Raw genomic sequence first — 17,599 nt, forward strand, 5'->3', positions numbered from 1 at the left:
TACCTGAGCGTCCACAGCTATTGCCTGAGGGTCCCTTGACCTGGCGCAATACCTGTCCAGTTTTTTGTTGAGGCGGGACGCCATCATGTCCACCTTTGGTTTTTCCCAACGGTTCACAATCATGTGGAAGACTTCTGGGTGAAGTCCCCACTCTCCCGGGTGGAGGTCGTTCCTGCTGAGGAAGTCTGCTTCCCAGTAGTCCACTCCCGGAATGAACACTGCTGACAGTGCTATCACATGATTTTTCGCCCAGCGAAGAATCTTTGCAGCTTCTGCCATTGCCCTCCTGCTTCTTGTGCCGCCCTGTCTGTTTACATGGGCGACTGCCGTGATGTTGTCTGACTGGATCAGCACCGGCTGACCTTGAAGCAGAGGTCTTGCTAGGCTTAGAGCATTGTAAATGGCCCTTAGCTCCAGGATACTTATGTGAAGAGATGTCTCCAGGCTTGACCACAAGCCCTGGAAATTCCTTCCCTGTGTGACTGCTCCCCAGCCTCGCAGGCTGGCATCCGTGGTCACCAGGACCCAGTCCTGAATGCCGAATCTGCGGCCCTCTAGAAGATGAGCACTCTGCAACCACCACAGGAGAGACACCCTTGTCTTTGATGACTGGGTTATCCGCTGATGCATCTGAAGATGCGATCCGGACCATTTGTCTAGCAGGTCCCACTGGAAAGTTCTTGCGTGGAATCTGCCGAATGGAATTGCTTCGTAGGAAGCCACCATTTTTCCCAGGACCCCTTGTGCATAGATGCACTGACACTTGGCCTGGTTTTAGGAGGTTTCTGACAAGTTCGGATAACTCCCTGGCTTTCTCTTCCGGGAGAAACACCTTTTTCTGGACTGTGTCCAGGATCATTCCTAGGAATAGAAGACGTGTTGTCGGGATCAGCTGCGACTTTGGAATATTGAGAATCCAACCGTGCTGCCGCAACACTACTTGAGATAGTGCTACCCCGACTACCAACTGTTCCCTGGATCTTGCCCTTATCAGGAGATCGTCCAAGTAAGGGATAAATAAAACTCCCTTCCTTCGAAGGAGTATCATCATTTCGGCCATTACCTTGGTAAAAACCCGGGGTGCCGTGGACAAACCAAACGGCAGCGTCTGAAACTGATAGTGACAGTTCTGTACCACAAAACTGAGGTACCCTTGGTGAGAAGGGTAAATTGGGACATGGAGGTAAGCATCCTTGATGTCCAAAGACACCATATAATCCCCTTCTTCCAGGTTCGCAATCACCGCTCTGAGTGACTCCATCTTGAATTTGAACCTTTGTATGTAAGTGTTCAAGGATTTCAGATTTAAAATAGGTCTCACCGAGCCGTCCGGCTTCGGTACCACAAACAGCGTGGAATAATAATACCCCTTTCCCTGTTGCAGGAGGGGTACCTTGATTATCACCTGCTGGGAATACAGCTTGTGAATGGCTTCCAATACCGCCTCCCTGTCGGAGGGAGACGTCGGTAAAGCAGACTTTAGGAAACGGCGAGGGGGAGACGTCTCGAATTCCAATTTGTACCCCTGAGATACCACCTGAAGGATCCAGGGGTCCACCTGTGAGTGAGCCCACTGCACGCTGAAATTCCTGAGACGGGCCCCCACCGTGCCTGAGTCCGCTAGTGAAGCCCCAGCGTCATGCTGAGGACTTGGCAGAAACGGGAGAGGGCTTCTGTTCCTGGGAACTGGCTGTTTGCTGCAGCCTTTTTCCTCTCCCTCTGCCACGGGGCAGAAATGAGGAGCCTTTTGCCCGCTTGCCCTTATGGGGCCGAAAGGACTGCGCCTGATAATACGGCGTCTTATGTTGAGAGGCTACCTGGGGTAAAAATGTGGATTTCCCAGCAGTTGCCGTGGCCACCAGGTCTGATATACCTACCCCAAATAACTCCTCCCCTTTATAAGGCAATACTTCCATATGCCTTTTGGAGTCAGCATCACCTGACCACTGCCTCGTCCATAACCCTCTTCTGGCAGAAATGGACAGCGCACTTACTCTTGATGCCAGTCGGCAAATATCCCTCTGTGCATCACGCATATATAGAAATGCATCTTTTAAATGCTCTATAGTCAGTAATATACTGTCCCTATCTAGGGTATCAATATTTTCAGTCAGGGAATCCGACCACGCCACCCCAGCACTGCACATCCAGGCTGAGGCGATTGCTGGTCGCAGTACAACACCCGTGAGAGTGTATATACATTTTAGGATATTCTCCTGCTTTCTGTCAGCAGGTTCCTTAAGGGCGGCCGTATCCGGAGACGGTAGTGCCACCTGTTTAGACAAACGTGTGAGCGCTTTATCCACCCTAAGGGGTGTTTCCCAACGTGCCCTATCCTCTGGCGGGAAGGGGTATGATGCTAATAACCTTTTAGGAATCAGTTTTTTATCGGGGGAAACCCACGCTTCATCACACACTTCATTTAATTCCTCAGATGCAGGAAAAACTACAGGCAGTTTTTTCTCACCAAACATAATACCCTTTTTAGTGGTACTTGTATTATCAGAAATATGTAAAACATTTTTCATAGCCTCAATCATGTAACGTGTGGCCCTACTGGAAGTCACATTCGTCTCTTCATCGTCGACACTGGAGTCAGTATCCGTGTCGGCGTCTGTATCTGCCATCTGAGGTAACGGGCGTTTTAGAGCCCCTGATGGCTTTTGAGACGCCTGGACAGGCACAAGCCGAGTAGCCGGCTGTCTCATGTCATCATTTTTGTCACTTAATTCCTTCCATAAGCTCAGCCACTCAGGTGTCGACTCCCTACGGGGTGACAACTCCATTACAGGCAATTGCTCCACCTCCACACCATTTTCCTCCTCATGCATGTCGACACAATCGTACCGACACACAGCACACACAGGGAATGCTCTGATAGAGGACAGGACCCCACTAGCCCTTTGGGGAGACAGAGGGAGAGTATGCCAGCACACACCAGAGCGCTATATATATATATATATATATATATATATATATATATATATATATATATATATACATACATACATACACACACACACACACACACACACAGGGATAACCTTATAGAAGTGTTTTTCCCCTTATAGCTGCTGTTTTATTAATACTGCGCCTAATTAGTGCCCCCCTCTCTTTTTCAACCCTTTCTGTAGTGTAGTAACTGCAGGGGAGAGCCAGGGAGCTTCCCTCCAACGGAGCTGTGAGGAAAAATGGCGCCAGTGTGCTGAGGAGATAGGCTCCGCCCCTTTTTCGCGGACTTTTCTCCCGCTATTTTTATGGATTCTGGCAGGGGTTAAAATACATCCATATAGCCCTGGGGGTTATATGTGATGTATTTTCGCCAGCCAAGGTGTTTTTATTGCTGCTCAGGGCGCCCCCCCCCAGCGCCCTGCACCCTCAGTGACCGGAGTGTGAAGTGTGCCTGAGGAGCAATGGCGCACAGCTGCAGTGCTGTGCGCTACCTTGGTGAAGACTGATGTCTTCTGCCGCCGATTTTCCGGACCTCTTCTTGCTTCTGGCTCTGTAAGGGGGCCGGCGGCGCGGCTCTGGGACCGGACCCCGAGGCTGGGCCTGTGTTCGGTCCCTCTGGAGCTAATGGTGTCCAGTAGCCAAGAAGCCCAAGCTGGCTGCAAGCAGGCAGGTTCGCTTCTTCTCCCCTTAGTCCCTCGATGCAGTGAGCCTGTTGCCAGCAGGTCTCACTGAAAATAAAAAACCTAAAACTAAACTTTTTCTAAGAAACTCAGGAGAGCCTCCTAGAATGCACCCTTCTCGGCCGGGCACAAAAATCTAACTGAGGCTTGGAGGAGGGTCATAGGGGGAGGAGCCAGTGCACACCAGGTAGTCCTAAAGCTTTACTTTTGTGCCCAGTCTCCTGCGGAGCCGCTATTCCCCTTGGTCCTTACGGAGTTCCCAGCATCCACTAGGACGTCAGAGAAAAGGACACGCGCAAGACAGAGCCTCCAACTCTGAAATCCCAATAACTGTGGAGATAGACTCCAAAGAATCCAATGGATTGAAAGGAATGTGTTGCAAAGTTTATCAGAACCAGGTTAAGATCCCAAGGATCAATTACGGGAAATAAATGGAGGTCACATATGCATCACTTTACGCAAGATGGTCTGCACTCCAGGAAATCAGGCAGATCGGGACCCTGGGGTGTGGCTTCATTTGCATTAGACCACGCCCCCTCACAGATGTCACCCCATGTTACGCTGGGGGCGAGCCCAGCACTCTGGCAGCTGCTGGGCTGCCCCTAGCCTCTGTCTATGTGCACAGAATGGATGCTGCGTGCCTCCGTGCAGCATCCATTCCCCTAAACCCGGCATTGTTGCTGTCTGCATAGCACGGCAGACAGCATTGCAGATAGCATGCGCCATATCCCCACGGGACACTGCATTTCGGGAGGCATAGGCTTTCCCCATGCTGTCAACGGGTCCCAGGTCTAGACAGAAGCCATAAATCATGACAAATTCTACACCACGAATAGTCGACAAATAGCTCAAATAAAACATTTCTTATATTGAAACAGCCTCTGTCAAGTTTAATCCTTCAATGAAACTCACATAATGTAGATACAAATCTCAAGTTGAACACAATTTTAAGAAAAAGTATCAAACTTTCTTTTCTACTCAGGTCAAAGTAGTACAAATGGGAAGCAGTTCATTTGCTTGATGTCGGGAACCCGCTGGCCAGGATATCGACACCGGAATGCAGAAAGCCGGAATCCCGGCGCAGGGGCTATTCCCACTCGTGCCTGTCCACGACTCTTTGAGCTTGCCCCGCTGCAGACATTCTGGCGGGCGGGATGCCGCTGTCGGGATACTAATAGCCGGCATCCCGCCTGCCGGAAATACGTATGTATTCCGTTCAAATGTATAAGGCATGAGTATATACTAAACAGATATCCGTATAGAAGCAGTGCCCTCTTTTGGAAGAATAGAGTATTACCACATAATTGTTAAAGACAGTCTCAAATTCCATCCATGAAATTGGTGCAAAACAAAATGAAAACATCATGGATTCATAAATATTAAATTTTTATCACTATAAAAAGGTACTATTATTTGCTGTTGAATACAACGACCCTTTTGTTTACATTTTTGTTTTGTAACTGACAATTTCCTTTAATAAGTATTTATCTTTTTATTTACTAATTTCTGTTAACAAATATTTTGCATATGCATGCCTAAACAAACATTTAGCCATGTTTTACGAGAAACATTATATAATATACAATGGAGAGTGGGGGAAAGGAAGGAAAAAGTATTAAAGAGGAGAGAAGAGAGAAGGAAGAGGTAGTCAGTAAAAGAAAGACTCAATATAACTCACTTGTTCACTGGGTTCTTTATTCCCTGACCATCAGAACCCAGTCCATCACCTTCCTTCCATCCCATCTTCATTAGCATTTGGTATCCTATATTCTCCACAGTGAGCTTGAACTCTTTATATTCTGAATAGTCTGGCTCACGTCCCTCCTGCAGGGAAGTGGGGTCACATTACATTGGTCAGTTGTCACTATCACTAATTTTTATTTTATTTTTTTAAACAAGAACTCAATTATTTAAGGCATTTAATTACACAACAAATGATAATCGTCATCATTAGCCATAAAACAGATGGGTTCCTCTTAGAGTTCATAGCAAACTGCAAACACATGCCCTACTATCAAACTTTGGGGCAGATGTAACTACCTGGAGAAGACATAAGGAAGTGATAAACCAGTGATAAGTGCAAGGTGATACACGCACCATCCAATCAGCTCCAATATGTAAATTAATAGTTAGGAGCAGATTGTCTGATGCGCTTATCACCTTGCACTTATCACTGGTGTATCACTTCCTTATGCCTTCTCCAGGATAATACATCTGCTCCAGTATCTGTCATTATAACAATACCTGATAATACTAAAGCAATACAGTAAAATGAAACTGGCACTCATATTTTCACCGCCTCGCAAACACCTTACTAAGCACACACAAATACAATGTCAAAACACACCTTAAGGGCAGTACACACGGAGAGATGTTTGCTGAGCGATCTGTCACAGACCGCTCAGCACAGCACAATGTGTGCAGAAGAAGGGAGGGGGGGGGGAGTGGCGACACTCATTGCACCCGGCAGGTGAAATGAGCGATGTGCTAGATTGTGCCTGCATGCAGTCCAATCTAGCACCGGCGACACGCGGGGCCACGCATCGCTATCGCTGAGGGGCATACACACGAGAGATCCATGTTTAAAATCTAAGCAATCTAGTCAGATTGCTTAAATTTTAAGAACGGATCTCTTCGTGTGTACCCCCCTTTACAGAGAATTGACCCAGGTAAGAATCACCGGCTTCAGTATCAACATATTTCTTTTTTTCTGCCAGGCAAGCGTAGGTAGCTCATTTTCACCTGCATTACTTATCAACATTTTTAGATTATTGTAACAACCTACTACTCTGCAATTATTATTATTATTATTATAATCCTTTATTTATATGGCGCCCCCAGGGATCCACAGTGCCCAATTACAGAATACATAAATAAGCAAAACAAGAAAACAGCACTTACAGCTCAAGACAATATAGGACAGGTACAGAAAACCCGGGGTTAGGTGCCATCAAAGGGAGTAAGGAGTATAAGACAAGACGTTAGACAAGGAAAGGCACATGAGGAAAGAAGGCCCTGCTCTTGCAAGCTTACAATCATAGTGTGTTAAGAGTTGCAGGCCTTGATAGAGCCTGGTTATACTTAACTGACTAGTGCTAGGAAATGCCTGAAGTGCAATTTGTTAAACTCATCAAACTTTCATTTAGGCAAATAGTACTTTGACATCTGAATGATAAATAAGGCGCACACACACGTTAAATTGTATATACAGTATACCAGGAGTAGGAAACCTTTGGCAAGATGGCACTCAAGGATAATGATAGTGGCACCAGCAGGTTCAGCCCCACTCCTACTAGGCAAGCTGCTCTCCGCCTACTTCATCACCTTTGCTCGCACAGACTACCTTTTTGGAGTGCCAGCCAGTCTACAAACGAAAGCCTGACCTGTATAACAGGTGAAGCATCACGATTCACAACGCCACTCAACATAAGCAGTAAAAGGTCATGTTTTACATTTCCATTATGGATGGGAATGTGAAAATAAATGAGACACTTCACTAGTTGAACCTACCACATTCACTGCAGACTCCTCATCCATAGGAGATTTATCTGCCAAAAAGACTGTCCCAGACCCAAACCTCTAAATGAGAGGGTACAGTAGCTAAAGAGACGTGTCTGTTTCATAGTGAATAACTCCTGTATGCAGTTCTTTTCATTTTAGCACACTTGGCCTATGAGTTAAACAAACTGTTTTTCCAACCTTTGCATTCACTTAAAGACTATGGGCGAGTGACCACTATTGTTGAGATGTTAAATTAGTGTAATGTTAATGCTAAAAGTATAGTAGTAAACAAATACAACCAGTATAACAATCAAATACAGGGGCTATAGCCAATTTGACTTTAACCGAGAGCAATAAGTATTTAACTGCTTGCTCAATATAAATATTGCCTAAGCAATTGATTAATTTCTGTGGAAACCCTATAAAATTTTCCACTGAACCAAAGGTGTTAAATACGAGTACAGTGACATAAAATAAATTGTAAAAATGTAGGTGAGGTAAATTCCTGCGCACTCTATCTGCTGCCTTTAGTGGGAACCTATCCCGGTGCGTCACCACACACACCTGAAAGCAATTACAATACAAAACAATGGGATAGGAGCCTACTGGTGGCGCAAATAATAAATGGTTACCGTGATGGGTAGCCGTAATGGTCAAATGTCCATGACAAAATGCTGGAAAGCTTCTTATGGATTGTTCTCATATGGATCCGAGTCCAAGAGGTAATATGTAAAAGAAAAACACACAAATGGTGCACAGAGTCAATTTAGGATCCCAGAGTCTATAAATAATGGGAAGGTGACTTCTTCCAGGAATCCTTATGGTGTGGTAGCTTTATGAATGTGCTTCTATCTGTAAAGGGTCACCCTGGTGTCTGAGGAAAAGTAGACTCCTCACATGTATGCTTACTTCAAAACAAAACCAAAAAAACCTATAAAGGTTTCTTTGAAGCATCTGACAGTGCAGTGTCTTTCACCCAGTACAAGTGGTCGTGGAAAATCCCGTATGGAAAAAATGAATGCTCACAATCAAGCTTACTTTGAAAGACGCCGTTCTTCCATATAACGGTTTCTTTATCAACTGGTCTTCATTTCATCTTCATTCACTTCCTGACTTCGTATTAGGCTCGATGTTAAGCATAAAAACGAAGGGGCGTGTGAAGATTCATTTAAGTTTATTATAAAACTATTAAAATCGTGGTGATTTACCACAAATGGATCACAAATTGATAAACCAGTAAAACAGATGAAAATACAGCACAGTACAACAGTGATGTAAGATGTTAAACCCGGGGTGTCTCACCGCTAACTGGCTGGAAGAACTGGTATCAGGAGTGTTCCAAGATCATCACATACTCCACCTATTTTACGATTTTAATAGTTTTATAATAAACTTATATGAATCTTCACACGCCCCTTCGTTTTTATGCTTAACATCGAGCCTAATACGAAGTCAGGAAGCGAATGAAGATGAAATGAAGACCAGTTGATAAAGAAACCGTTATATGGAAGAACGGCGTCTTTCAAAGTAAGCTTGATTGTGAGCATTCATTTTTTCCATACGGGATTTTCCACGACCACTTGTACTGGGTGAAAGACACTGCACTGTCAGATGCTTCAAAGAAACCTTTATAGGTTTTTTTGGTTTTGTTTTGAAGTAAGCATACATGTGAGGAGTCTACTTTTCCTCAGACACCAGGGTGACCCTTTACAGATAGAAGCACATTCATAAAGCTACCACACCATAAGGATTCCTGGAAGAAGTCACCTTCCCATTATTTATAGACTCTGGGATCCTAAATTGACTGTGTGCACCATTTGTGTGATTTTCTTTTACATATTACCTCTTGGACTCGGATCCATATGAGAACAATCCATAAGAAGCTTTCAAGCATTTTGTCATGGACATTTGACCATTACGGCTACCCATCACGGTAACCATTTATTATTTGCGCCACCAGCAGGCTCCTATCCCATTGTTTTGTATAGTGACATAAAATAGTTAAGTATGACTATGCTAGGCAGTAACATGATTTCCACACTACCTCCTGCTTCCCCCAACTGGTGGTGCTGCAGCATAACATGCAATGTATTAATGGAGCCATGGGAGTGCAGTAGCCCCAACCATAATCCTCTGTTATAGCATAAAAAGTGATGGAAGCTCTTTCACTGTATGTATAAAGCACTTGAAAGGGATGCAAACTTACACATAATAATAAAAAATAAGAATTTACTTACCGATAATTCTATTTCTCGGAGTCCGTAGTGGATGCTGGGGTTCCTGAAAGGACCATGGGGGAATAGCGGCTCCGCAGGAGACAGGGCACAAAAGTAAAGCTTTCCGATCAGGTGGTGTGCACTGGCTCCTCCCCCTATGACCCTCCTCCAAGCCAGTTAGGTACTGTGCCCGGACGAGCGTACACAATAAGGGAGGAATTTTGAATCCCGGGTAAGACTCATACCAGCCACACCAATCACACCGTACAACTTGTGATCTAAACCCAGTTAACAGTATGATAACAGCGGAGCCTCTGAAAAGATGGCTCACAACAATAACCACCCGATTTTTGTAACTATGTACAAGTATTGCAGATAATCCGCACTTGGGATGGGCGCCCAGCATCCACTACGGACTCCGAGAAATAGAATTATCGGTAAGTAAATTCTTATTTTCTCTATCGTCCTAGTGGATGCTGGGGTTCCTGAAAGGACCATGGGGATTATACCAAAGCTCCCAAACGGGCGGGAGAGTGCGGATGACTCTGCAGCACCGAATGAGAGAACTCCAGGTCCTCCTTAGCCAGGGTATCAAATTTGTAGAATTTAGCAAACGTGTTTGCCCCTGACCAAGTAGCTGCTCGGCAAAGTTGTAAAGCCGAGACCCCTCGGGCAGCCGCCCAAGATGAGCCCACCTTCCTTGTGGAATGGGCATTTACATATTTTGGCTGTGGCAGGCCTGCCACAGAATGTGCAAGCTGAATTGTATTACACATCCAACTAGCAATAGTCTGCTTAGAAGCAAGAGCACCCAGTTTGTTGGGTGCATACAGGATAACAGCAAGTCAGTTTTCCTGACTCCAGCCGTCCTGGAACATATTTTCAGGGCCCTGACAACATCTAGCAACTTGGAGTCCTCCAAGTCCCTAGTAGGTGCAAGGCACCACAATAAGCTGGTTCAGGTGAAACACTGACACCACCTTAGGGAGAGAACTGGGGACGAGTCCGCAGCTCTGCCCTGTCCGAACGGACAAACAGATATGGGCTTTTTTGAGAAAAAACCACCAATTTGACACTCGCCTGGTCCAGGCCAGGGCCAAGAGCATGGTCACTTTTCATGTGAGATGCTTCAAATCCACAGATTTGACTGGTTTTAAACCAATGTGATTTGAGGAATCCCAGAACTACGTTGAGATCCCACAGTGCCACTGGAGGCACAAAAGGGGGTTGTATATGCAATACTCCCTTGACAAACTTCTGGACTTCAGGAACTGAAGCCAATTCTTTCTGGAAGAAAATCGACAGGGCCGAAATTTGAACCTTAATGGACCCCAATTTGAGGCCCATAGACACTCCTGTTTGCAGGAAATGCAGGAAACGACCGAGTTGAAATTTCTTTGTGGGGCCTTCCTGGCCTCACCACGCAACATATTTTCGCCACATGTGGTGATAATGTTGTGCGGTCACCTCCTTTCTGGCTTTGACCAGGGTAGGAATGACCTCTTCCGGAATGCCTTTTTCCCTTAGGATCCGGCTTTCCACCGCCATGCCGACAAACGCAGCTGCGGTAAGTCTTGGAACAGACATGGTACTTGCTGAAGCAAGTCCCTTCTTAGCGGCAGAGGCCATAAGACCTCTGTAAGCATCTCTTGAAGTTCCGGGTACCAAGTCCTTCTTGGCCAATCCGGAGCCATGAGTATAGTTCTTACTCCTCTACGTCTTATAATTCTCAGCACCTTAGGTATGAGAAGCAGAGGAGGGAACACATACACCGACTGGTACACCCACGGTGTTACCAGAACGTCCACAGCTATTGCCTGAGGGTCTCTTGACCTGGCGCAATACCTGTCCCGTTTTTTGTTCAGACGGGACGCCATCATGTCCACCTTTGGTATTTCCCAACGGTTTACAATCATGTGGAAAAAACTTCCCGATGAAGTTTCCACTCTCCCGGGTGGAGGTCGTGCCTGCTGAGGAAGTCTGCTTCCCAGTTTCCATTCCCGGGATGAAACACTGCTGACAGTGCTATCACATGATTTTCCGCCCAGCGAAAAGTCCTTGCAGTTTTTGCCATTGCCCTCCTGCTTCTTGTGTCGCCCTGTCTGTTTACGTGGGCGACTGCCGTGATGTTTTTCCCACTGGATCAATACCGGCTGACCTTGAAGCAGAGGTCTTGCTAAGCTTAGAGCATTATAAATTTACCCTTAGCTCCAGTATATTTATGTGGAGAAAAGTCTCCAGACTTGATCACACTCCCTGGAAATTTTTTCCTTGTGTGACTGCTCCCCAGCCTCTCGGGCTGGGCTCCGTGGTCACCAGCATCCAATCCTGAATGCCGAATCTGCGGCCCTCTAGAAGATGAGCACTCTATAACCACCACAGGAGAGACACCCTTGTCCTTGGATATAGGGTTATCCGCTGATGCATCTGAAGATGCGATCCGGACCATTTGTCCAGCAGATCCCACTGAAAAGTTCTTGCGTGAAATCTGCCGAATGGAATTGCTTCGTAGGAAGCCACCATTTTTACCAGGACCCTTGTGCAATGATGCACTGTTTTTAGGAGGTTCCTGACTAGCTCGGATAACTCCCTGGCTTTCTCTTCCAGGAGAAACACCTTTTTCTGGACTGTGTCCAGAATCATCCCTAGGCACAGCAGACGTGTCGTCGGGATCAGCTGCGATTTTGGAATATTTAGAATCCACCCGTGCTGTTGTAGCAGTATCCGAGATAGTGCTACTCCGACCTCCAACTGTTCCCTGGACTATGCCCTTATCAGGAGATCGTCCAAGTAAGGGATAATTAAGACGCCTTTTCTTCGAAGAAGAATCATCATTTCGGCCATTACCTTGGTAAAGACCCGGGGTGCCGTGGACAATCCAAACGGCAGCGTCTGAAACTGATAGTGACAGTTCTGCACCACGAACCTGAGGTACCCTTAGTGAGAAGGGCAAATTTGGGACATAGAGGTAAGCATCCCTGATGTCCCGGGACACTATAGTCCCCTTCTTCCTGGTTCGTTATCACTGCTCTGAGTGACTCCATCTTGATTTGAACCTTTGTAAGTGTTCAAAAAAATTTTTAGAATAAGTCTCACCTAGCCTTCTGGCTTCAGTACCACAATATAGTGTGGAATAATACCCCTTTTCTTGTAGTAGGAGGGGTAATTTAATTATCACCTGCTGGGAATACAGCTTGTGAATTTTTTCCCATACTGCCTCCTTGTCGGAGGGAGACCTTGGTAAAGCAGACTTCAGGAGCCTGCGAAGGGGAAACGTCTCGACATTCCAATCTGTACCCCTGGGATACTACTTGTAGGATCCAGGGGTCCTGTACGGTCTCAGCGCCATGCTGAGAACTTGTCAGAAGCGGTGGAACGCTTCTGTTCCTGGGAATGGGCTGCCTGCTGCAGTCTTCTTCCCTTTCCTCTATCCCTGGGCAGATATGATCTTATAGGGACGAAAGGACTGAGGCTGAAAAGACGGTGTCTTTTTCTGCAGAGATGTGACTTAGGGTAAAAACGGCGGATTTTCCAGCAGTTGCCGTGGCCACCAGGTCCGATGGACCGACCCCAAATAACTCCTCTTCCTTTATACGGCAATACACCTTTGTGCCGTTTGGAATCTGCATCACCTGACCACTGTCGTGTCCATAACATCTTCTGGCAGATATGGACATCGCATTTACTCTTGATGCCAGAGTGCAAATATCCCTCTGTGCATCTCGCATATATAGAAATGCATCCTTTAAATGCTCTATAGTCAATAAAATACTGTCCCTGTCAAGGGTATCAATATTTTTAGTCAGGGAATCCGACCAAGCCACCCCAGCTCTGCACATCCAGGCTGAGGCGATCGCTGGTCGCAGTATAACACCAGTATGTGTGTATATACTTTTTATGATATTTTCCAGCCTCCTGTCAGCTGGTCCTTGAGGACGGCCCTATCTATAGACGGTACCGCCACTTGTTTTGATAAGCGTGTGAGCGCCTTATCCACCCTAAGGGGTGTTTCCCAACGCGCCCTAACTTCTGGCGGGAAAGGGTATACCGCCCATAATTTTCTATCGGGGGGAACCCACGCATCATCACACACTTTATTTAATTTATCTGATTCAGGAAAAACTACGGTAGTTTTTTCACATCCCACATAATACCCTCTTTTGTGGTACTTGTAGTATCAGAAATATGAAACACCTCCTTCATTGCCTTTAACGTGTGGCCCTAATAAGGAATACGTTTGTTTATTCACCGTCGACACTGGATTCAGTGTCCCTGTCTGTGTCTGTGTCGACCGACTAAAGTAAACGGGCGTTTTAAAACCCCTGACGGTGTTTTTGAGACGTCTGGACCGGTACTAATTGTTTGTCGGCCGTCTCATGTCGTCAACCGACCTTGCAGCGTGTTGACATTATCACGTAATTCCCTAAATAAGCCATCCATTCCGGTGTCGACTCCCTAGAGAGTGACATCACCATTACAGGCAATTGCTCCGCCTCCTCACCAACATCGTCCTCATACATGTCGACACACACGTACCGACACACAGCACACACACAGGGAATGCTCTGATAGAGGACAGGACCCACTAGCCCTTTGGAGAGACAGAGGGAGAGTTTACCAGCACACACCAAAAACGCTATAATTATATAGGGACAACCTTATATAAGTGTTTTCCCTTATAGCATCTTTTTATATATTTCTAACGCCAAATTAGTGCCCCCCCTCTCTGTTTTAACCCTGTTTCTGTAGTGCAGTGCAGGGGAGAGCCTGGGAGCCTTCCCTCCAGCCTTTCTGTGAGGGAAAATGGCGCTGTGTGCTGAGGAGATAGGCCCCGCCCCTTTTTCGGCGGCCTCGTCTCCCGCTCTTAACGGATTCTGGCAGGGGTTAAATATCTCCATATAGCCTCCGGAGGCTATATGTGAGGTATTTTTAGCCAAAATAGGTATTCATTTGCCTCCCAGGGCGCCCCCCTCCCAGCGCCCTGCACCCTCAGTGACTGCCGTGTGAAGTGTGCTGAGAGGAAAATGGCGCACAGCTGCAGTGCTGTGCGCTACCTTTAGAAGACTGAGGAGTCTTCTGCCGCCGATTCTGGACCTCTTCTTACTTCAGCATCTGCAAGGGGGCCGGCGGCAAGGCTCCGGTGACCATCCAGGCTGTACCTGTGATCGTCCCTCTGGAGCGGATGTCCAGTAGCCAAGAAGCCAATCCATCCTGCACGCAGGTGAGTTCACTTCTTCTCCCCTAAGTCCCTCGTTGCAGTGATCCTGTTGCCAGCAGGACTCACTGTAAAATAAAAAACCTAAGCTAAACTTTTCTAAGCAGCTCTTTAGGAGAGCCACCTAGATTGCACCCTTCTCGGCCGGGCACAAAAATCTAACTGGCTTGGAGGAGGGTCATAGGGGGAGGAGCCAGTGCACACCACCTGATCGGAAAGCTTTACTTTTGTGCCCTGTCTCCTGCGGAGCCGCTATTCCCCCATGGTCCTTTCAGGAACCCCAGCATCCACTAGGACGATAGAGAAATAAGTATGATGAAAGTAAGTGGGTGGGAACGGTTTAATGTAAGACAGCATTGTATTAAATGAAATTAAATGAGCATTAAATGAGTTTGTAGTAAAATCTACAGCCCCCTTATACGGAGCCTTATTTTCACTTCCACTAACAGCTCGCAATTTTAATATATATAGTCTTCATCAGCAGAGCTCAGATAAGTTCAATAGCTTGCCTTAGATTGTCATTTTAAAAGAATTATGAAACAACTGCCAAACTAAAAGGCCACAGCAAAAAGTTGTTGTTTTTTAGAACCACATAGCAAACACCTGAATGGTTTACCATGAGCAACACCACACCATTTCCACTGTGCCAGTTCTCACCAATGGCCCCACTTTCTAGTAGGTTTAGTTGATAACATGCCATGTTACAAGAGGTGCACCAAGTTGTAGTAACATGCGACAGAAATACTACCTTTTCTTACCTTTAGAGCTTTAAATGTTTCCATAAATTTGTCCAGCTCATCTGGAGGTAAGAAATCCCCAATGAAATGTTTCCCCCGTCCCATTTCAGTAAGCTGCTCTGCCCATTCTGTTAGGAGGAGAAAGTATATTGATTTAATATCAATTAACCCATGCTTTTTGACAAATATAGTTTACCAATATAAAATAGTGGTTACTACGTATTCAACATGCAAATAATAAGAATTTACTTACCGATAATTCTATTTCTCGGAGTCCGTAGTGGATGCTGGGGTTCCTGAAAGGACCATGGGGAATAGCGGCTCCGCAGGAGACAGGGCACAAAAAAGTAAAGCTTTTACCAGATCAGGTGGTGTGCACTGGCTCCTCCCCCTATGACCCTCCTCCAGACTCCAGTTAGGTACTGTGCCCGGACGAGCGTACACAATAAGGGAGGCAATTTGAATCCCGGGTAAGACTCATACCAGCCACACCAATCACACCGTACAACTTGTGATCTAAACCCAGTTAACAGTATGATAACAGAAAGAGCCTCTTAAAGATGGCTCCTTAACAATATAACCCGAATTTGTTAACAATAACTATGTACAGTATTGCAGATAATCCGCACTTGGGATGGGCGCCCAGCATCCACTACGGACTCCGAGAAATAGAATTATCGGTAAGTAAATTCTTATTTTCTCTATCGTCCTAAGTGGATGCTGGGGTTCCTGAAAGGACCATGGGGATTATACCAAAGCTCCCAAACGGGCGGGAGAGTGCGGATGACTCTGCAGCACCGAATGAGAGAATTCCAAGTCCTCTTTTGCCAGGGTATCAAATTTGTAGAATTTTACAAACGTGTTTTCCCCCGACCACGTAGCTGCTCGGCAGAATTGTAATGCCGAGACCCCTCGGGCAGCCGCCCAAGATGAGCCCACCTTCCTTGTGGAATGGGCCTTAACAGATTTAGGCTGTGGCAGGCCTGCCACAGAATGAGCAAGTTGAATTGTGTTACAAATCCAACGAGCAATCGTCTGCTTAGAAGCAGGGGCACCCAACTTGTTGGGTGCATATAGTATCAACAGCGAGTCAGATTTTCTGACTTCAGCCGTCCTTGAAATGTATATTTTTAAGGCTCTGACAACGTCCAACAACTTGGAGTCCTCCAAGTCGCCAGTGGCCGCAGGCACCACAATAGGTTGGTTCAGGTGAAACGCTGATACCACCTTAGGGAGAAAATGCGGACGAGTCCTCAGTTCTGCCCTATCCGAATGGAAGATTAGATAAGGGCTTTTATAAGATAAAGCCGCCAATTCAGATACTCTCCTGGCGGAAGCCAGGGCCAGTAACATAGTCACTTTCCATGTGAGATATTTAAAATCCACCTTTTTCAATGGTTCAAACCAATGGGATTTGAGGAAATCTAAAACTACATTTAGATCCCACGGTGCCACCGGAGGCACCACAGGAGGCTGTATATGCAGTACTCCTTTAACAAAAGTCTGTACCTCAGGAACTGAGGCCAATTCTTTTTGGAAGAATATTGACAGGGCCGAAATTTGAACCTTAATAGATCTCAATTTGAGACCCATAGACAATCCTGATTGTAGGAAATGTAGGAAACGACCCAGTTGAAATTCCTCCGTCGGAACACTCCGATCCTCGCACCACGCGACATATTTTCGCCAAATGCGGTGATAATGTTTCGCGGTGACTTCCTTCCTTGCCTTAATCAAGGTAGGAATGACTTCTTCTGGAATGCCTTTCCCTTTTAGGATCTGGCGTTCAACCGCCATGCCGTCAAACGCAGCCGCGGTAAGTCTTGAAAGAGACAGGGACCCTGTTGTAGCAGGTCCCTTCTCAGAAGTAGAGGGCACGGGTCGTCCGTGACCAACTCTTGAAGTTCCGGGTACCAAGTCCTTCTTGGCCAATCCGGAGCCACTAGTATTGTTCTTACTCCTCCTCACCGTATAATCTTCAATACCTTTGGTATGAGAGGCAGAGGAGGAAACACATATACTGATTTGTACACCCAAGGTGTTACCAGTGCGTCCACAGCTATTGCCTGTGGATCTCTTGACCTGGCGCAATACTTGTCCAGTTTCTTGTTGAGGCGAGACGCCATCATGTCTACCATTGGTCTTTCCCAACAGTTTATTAGCATGTGGAAGACTTCTGGATGAAGACCCCCCTCTCCCGGGTGAATATCGTGTCTGCTGAGGAAATCTGCTTCCCAGTTGTACACGCCCGGGAAGAACACTGCTGACAGTGCTATTACGTGATTCTCCGCCCAGCGA

At 46.3% G+C, this 17,599-nt stretch overlaps 1 protein-coding gene across 1 annotated transcript in view; it reads right to left on the reverse strand.

Annotated features, from left to right (window-relative positions):
• The window catches only part of SUGP1 (SURP and G-patch domain containing 1), a 170,901-nt gene that overhangs the window by 32,715 nt on the left and 120,587 nt on the right, over nucleotides 1-17,599 (reverse strand). The window contains exons 11-12 of the mRNA XM_063914565.1: nucleotides 15,323-15,429; nucleotides 5,311-5,456 (exon numbers count right to left, since the gene is read on the reverse strand). Coding sequence (XP_063770635.1) covers nucleotides 5,311-5,456; nucleotides 15,323-15,429 — 253 coding nt within the window. The remainder of the gene's footprint in view (nucleotides 1-5,310; nucleotides 5,457-15,322; nucleotides 15,430-17,599) is intronic.

This window comes from Pseudophryne corroboree, chromosome 1 (assembly GCF_028390025.1).
Source record: "Pseudophryne corroboree isolate aPseCor3 chromosome 1, aPseCor3.hap2, whole genome shotgun sequence".
Taxonomy (NCBI): domain Eukaryota; kingdom Metazoa; phylum Chordata; class Amphibia; order Anura; family Myobatrachidae; genus Pseudophryne; species Pseudophryne corroboree.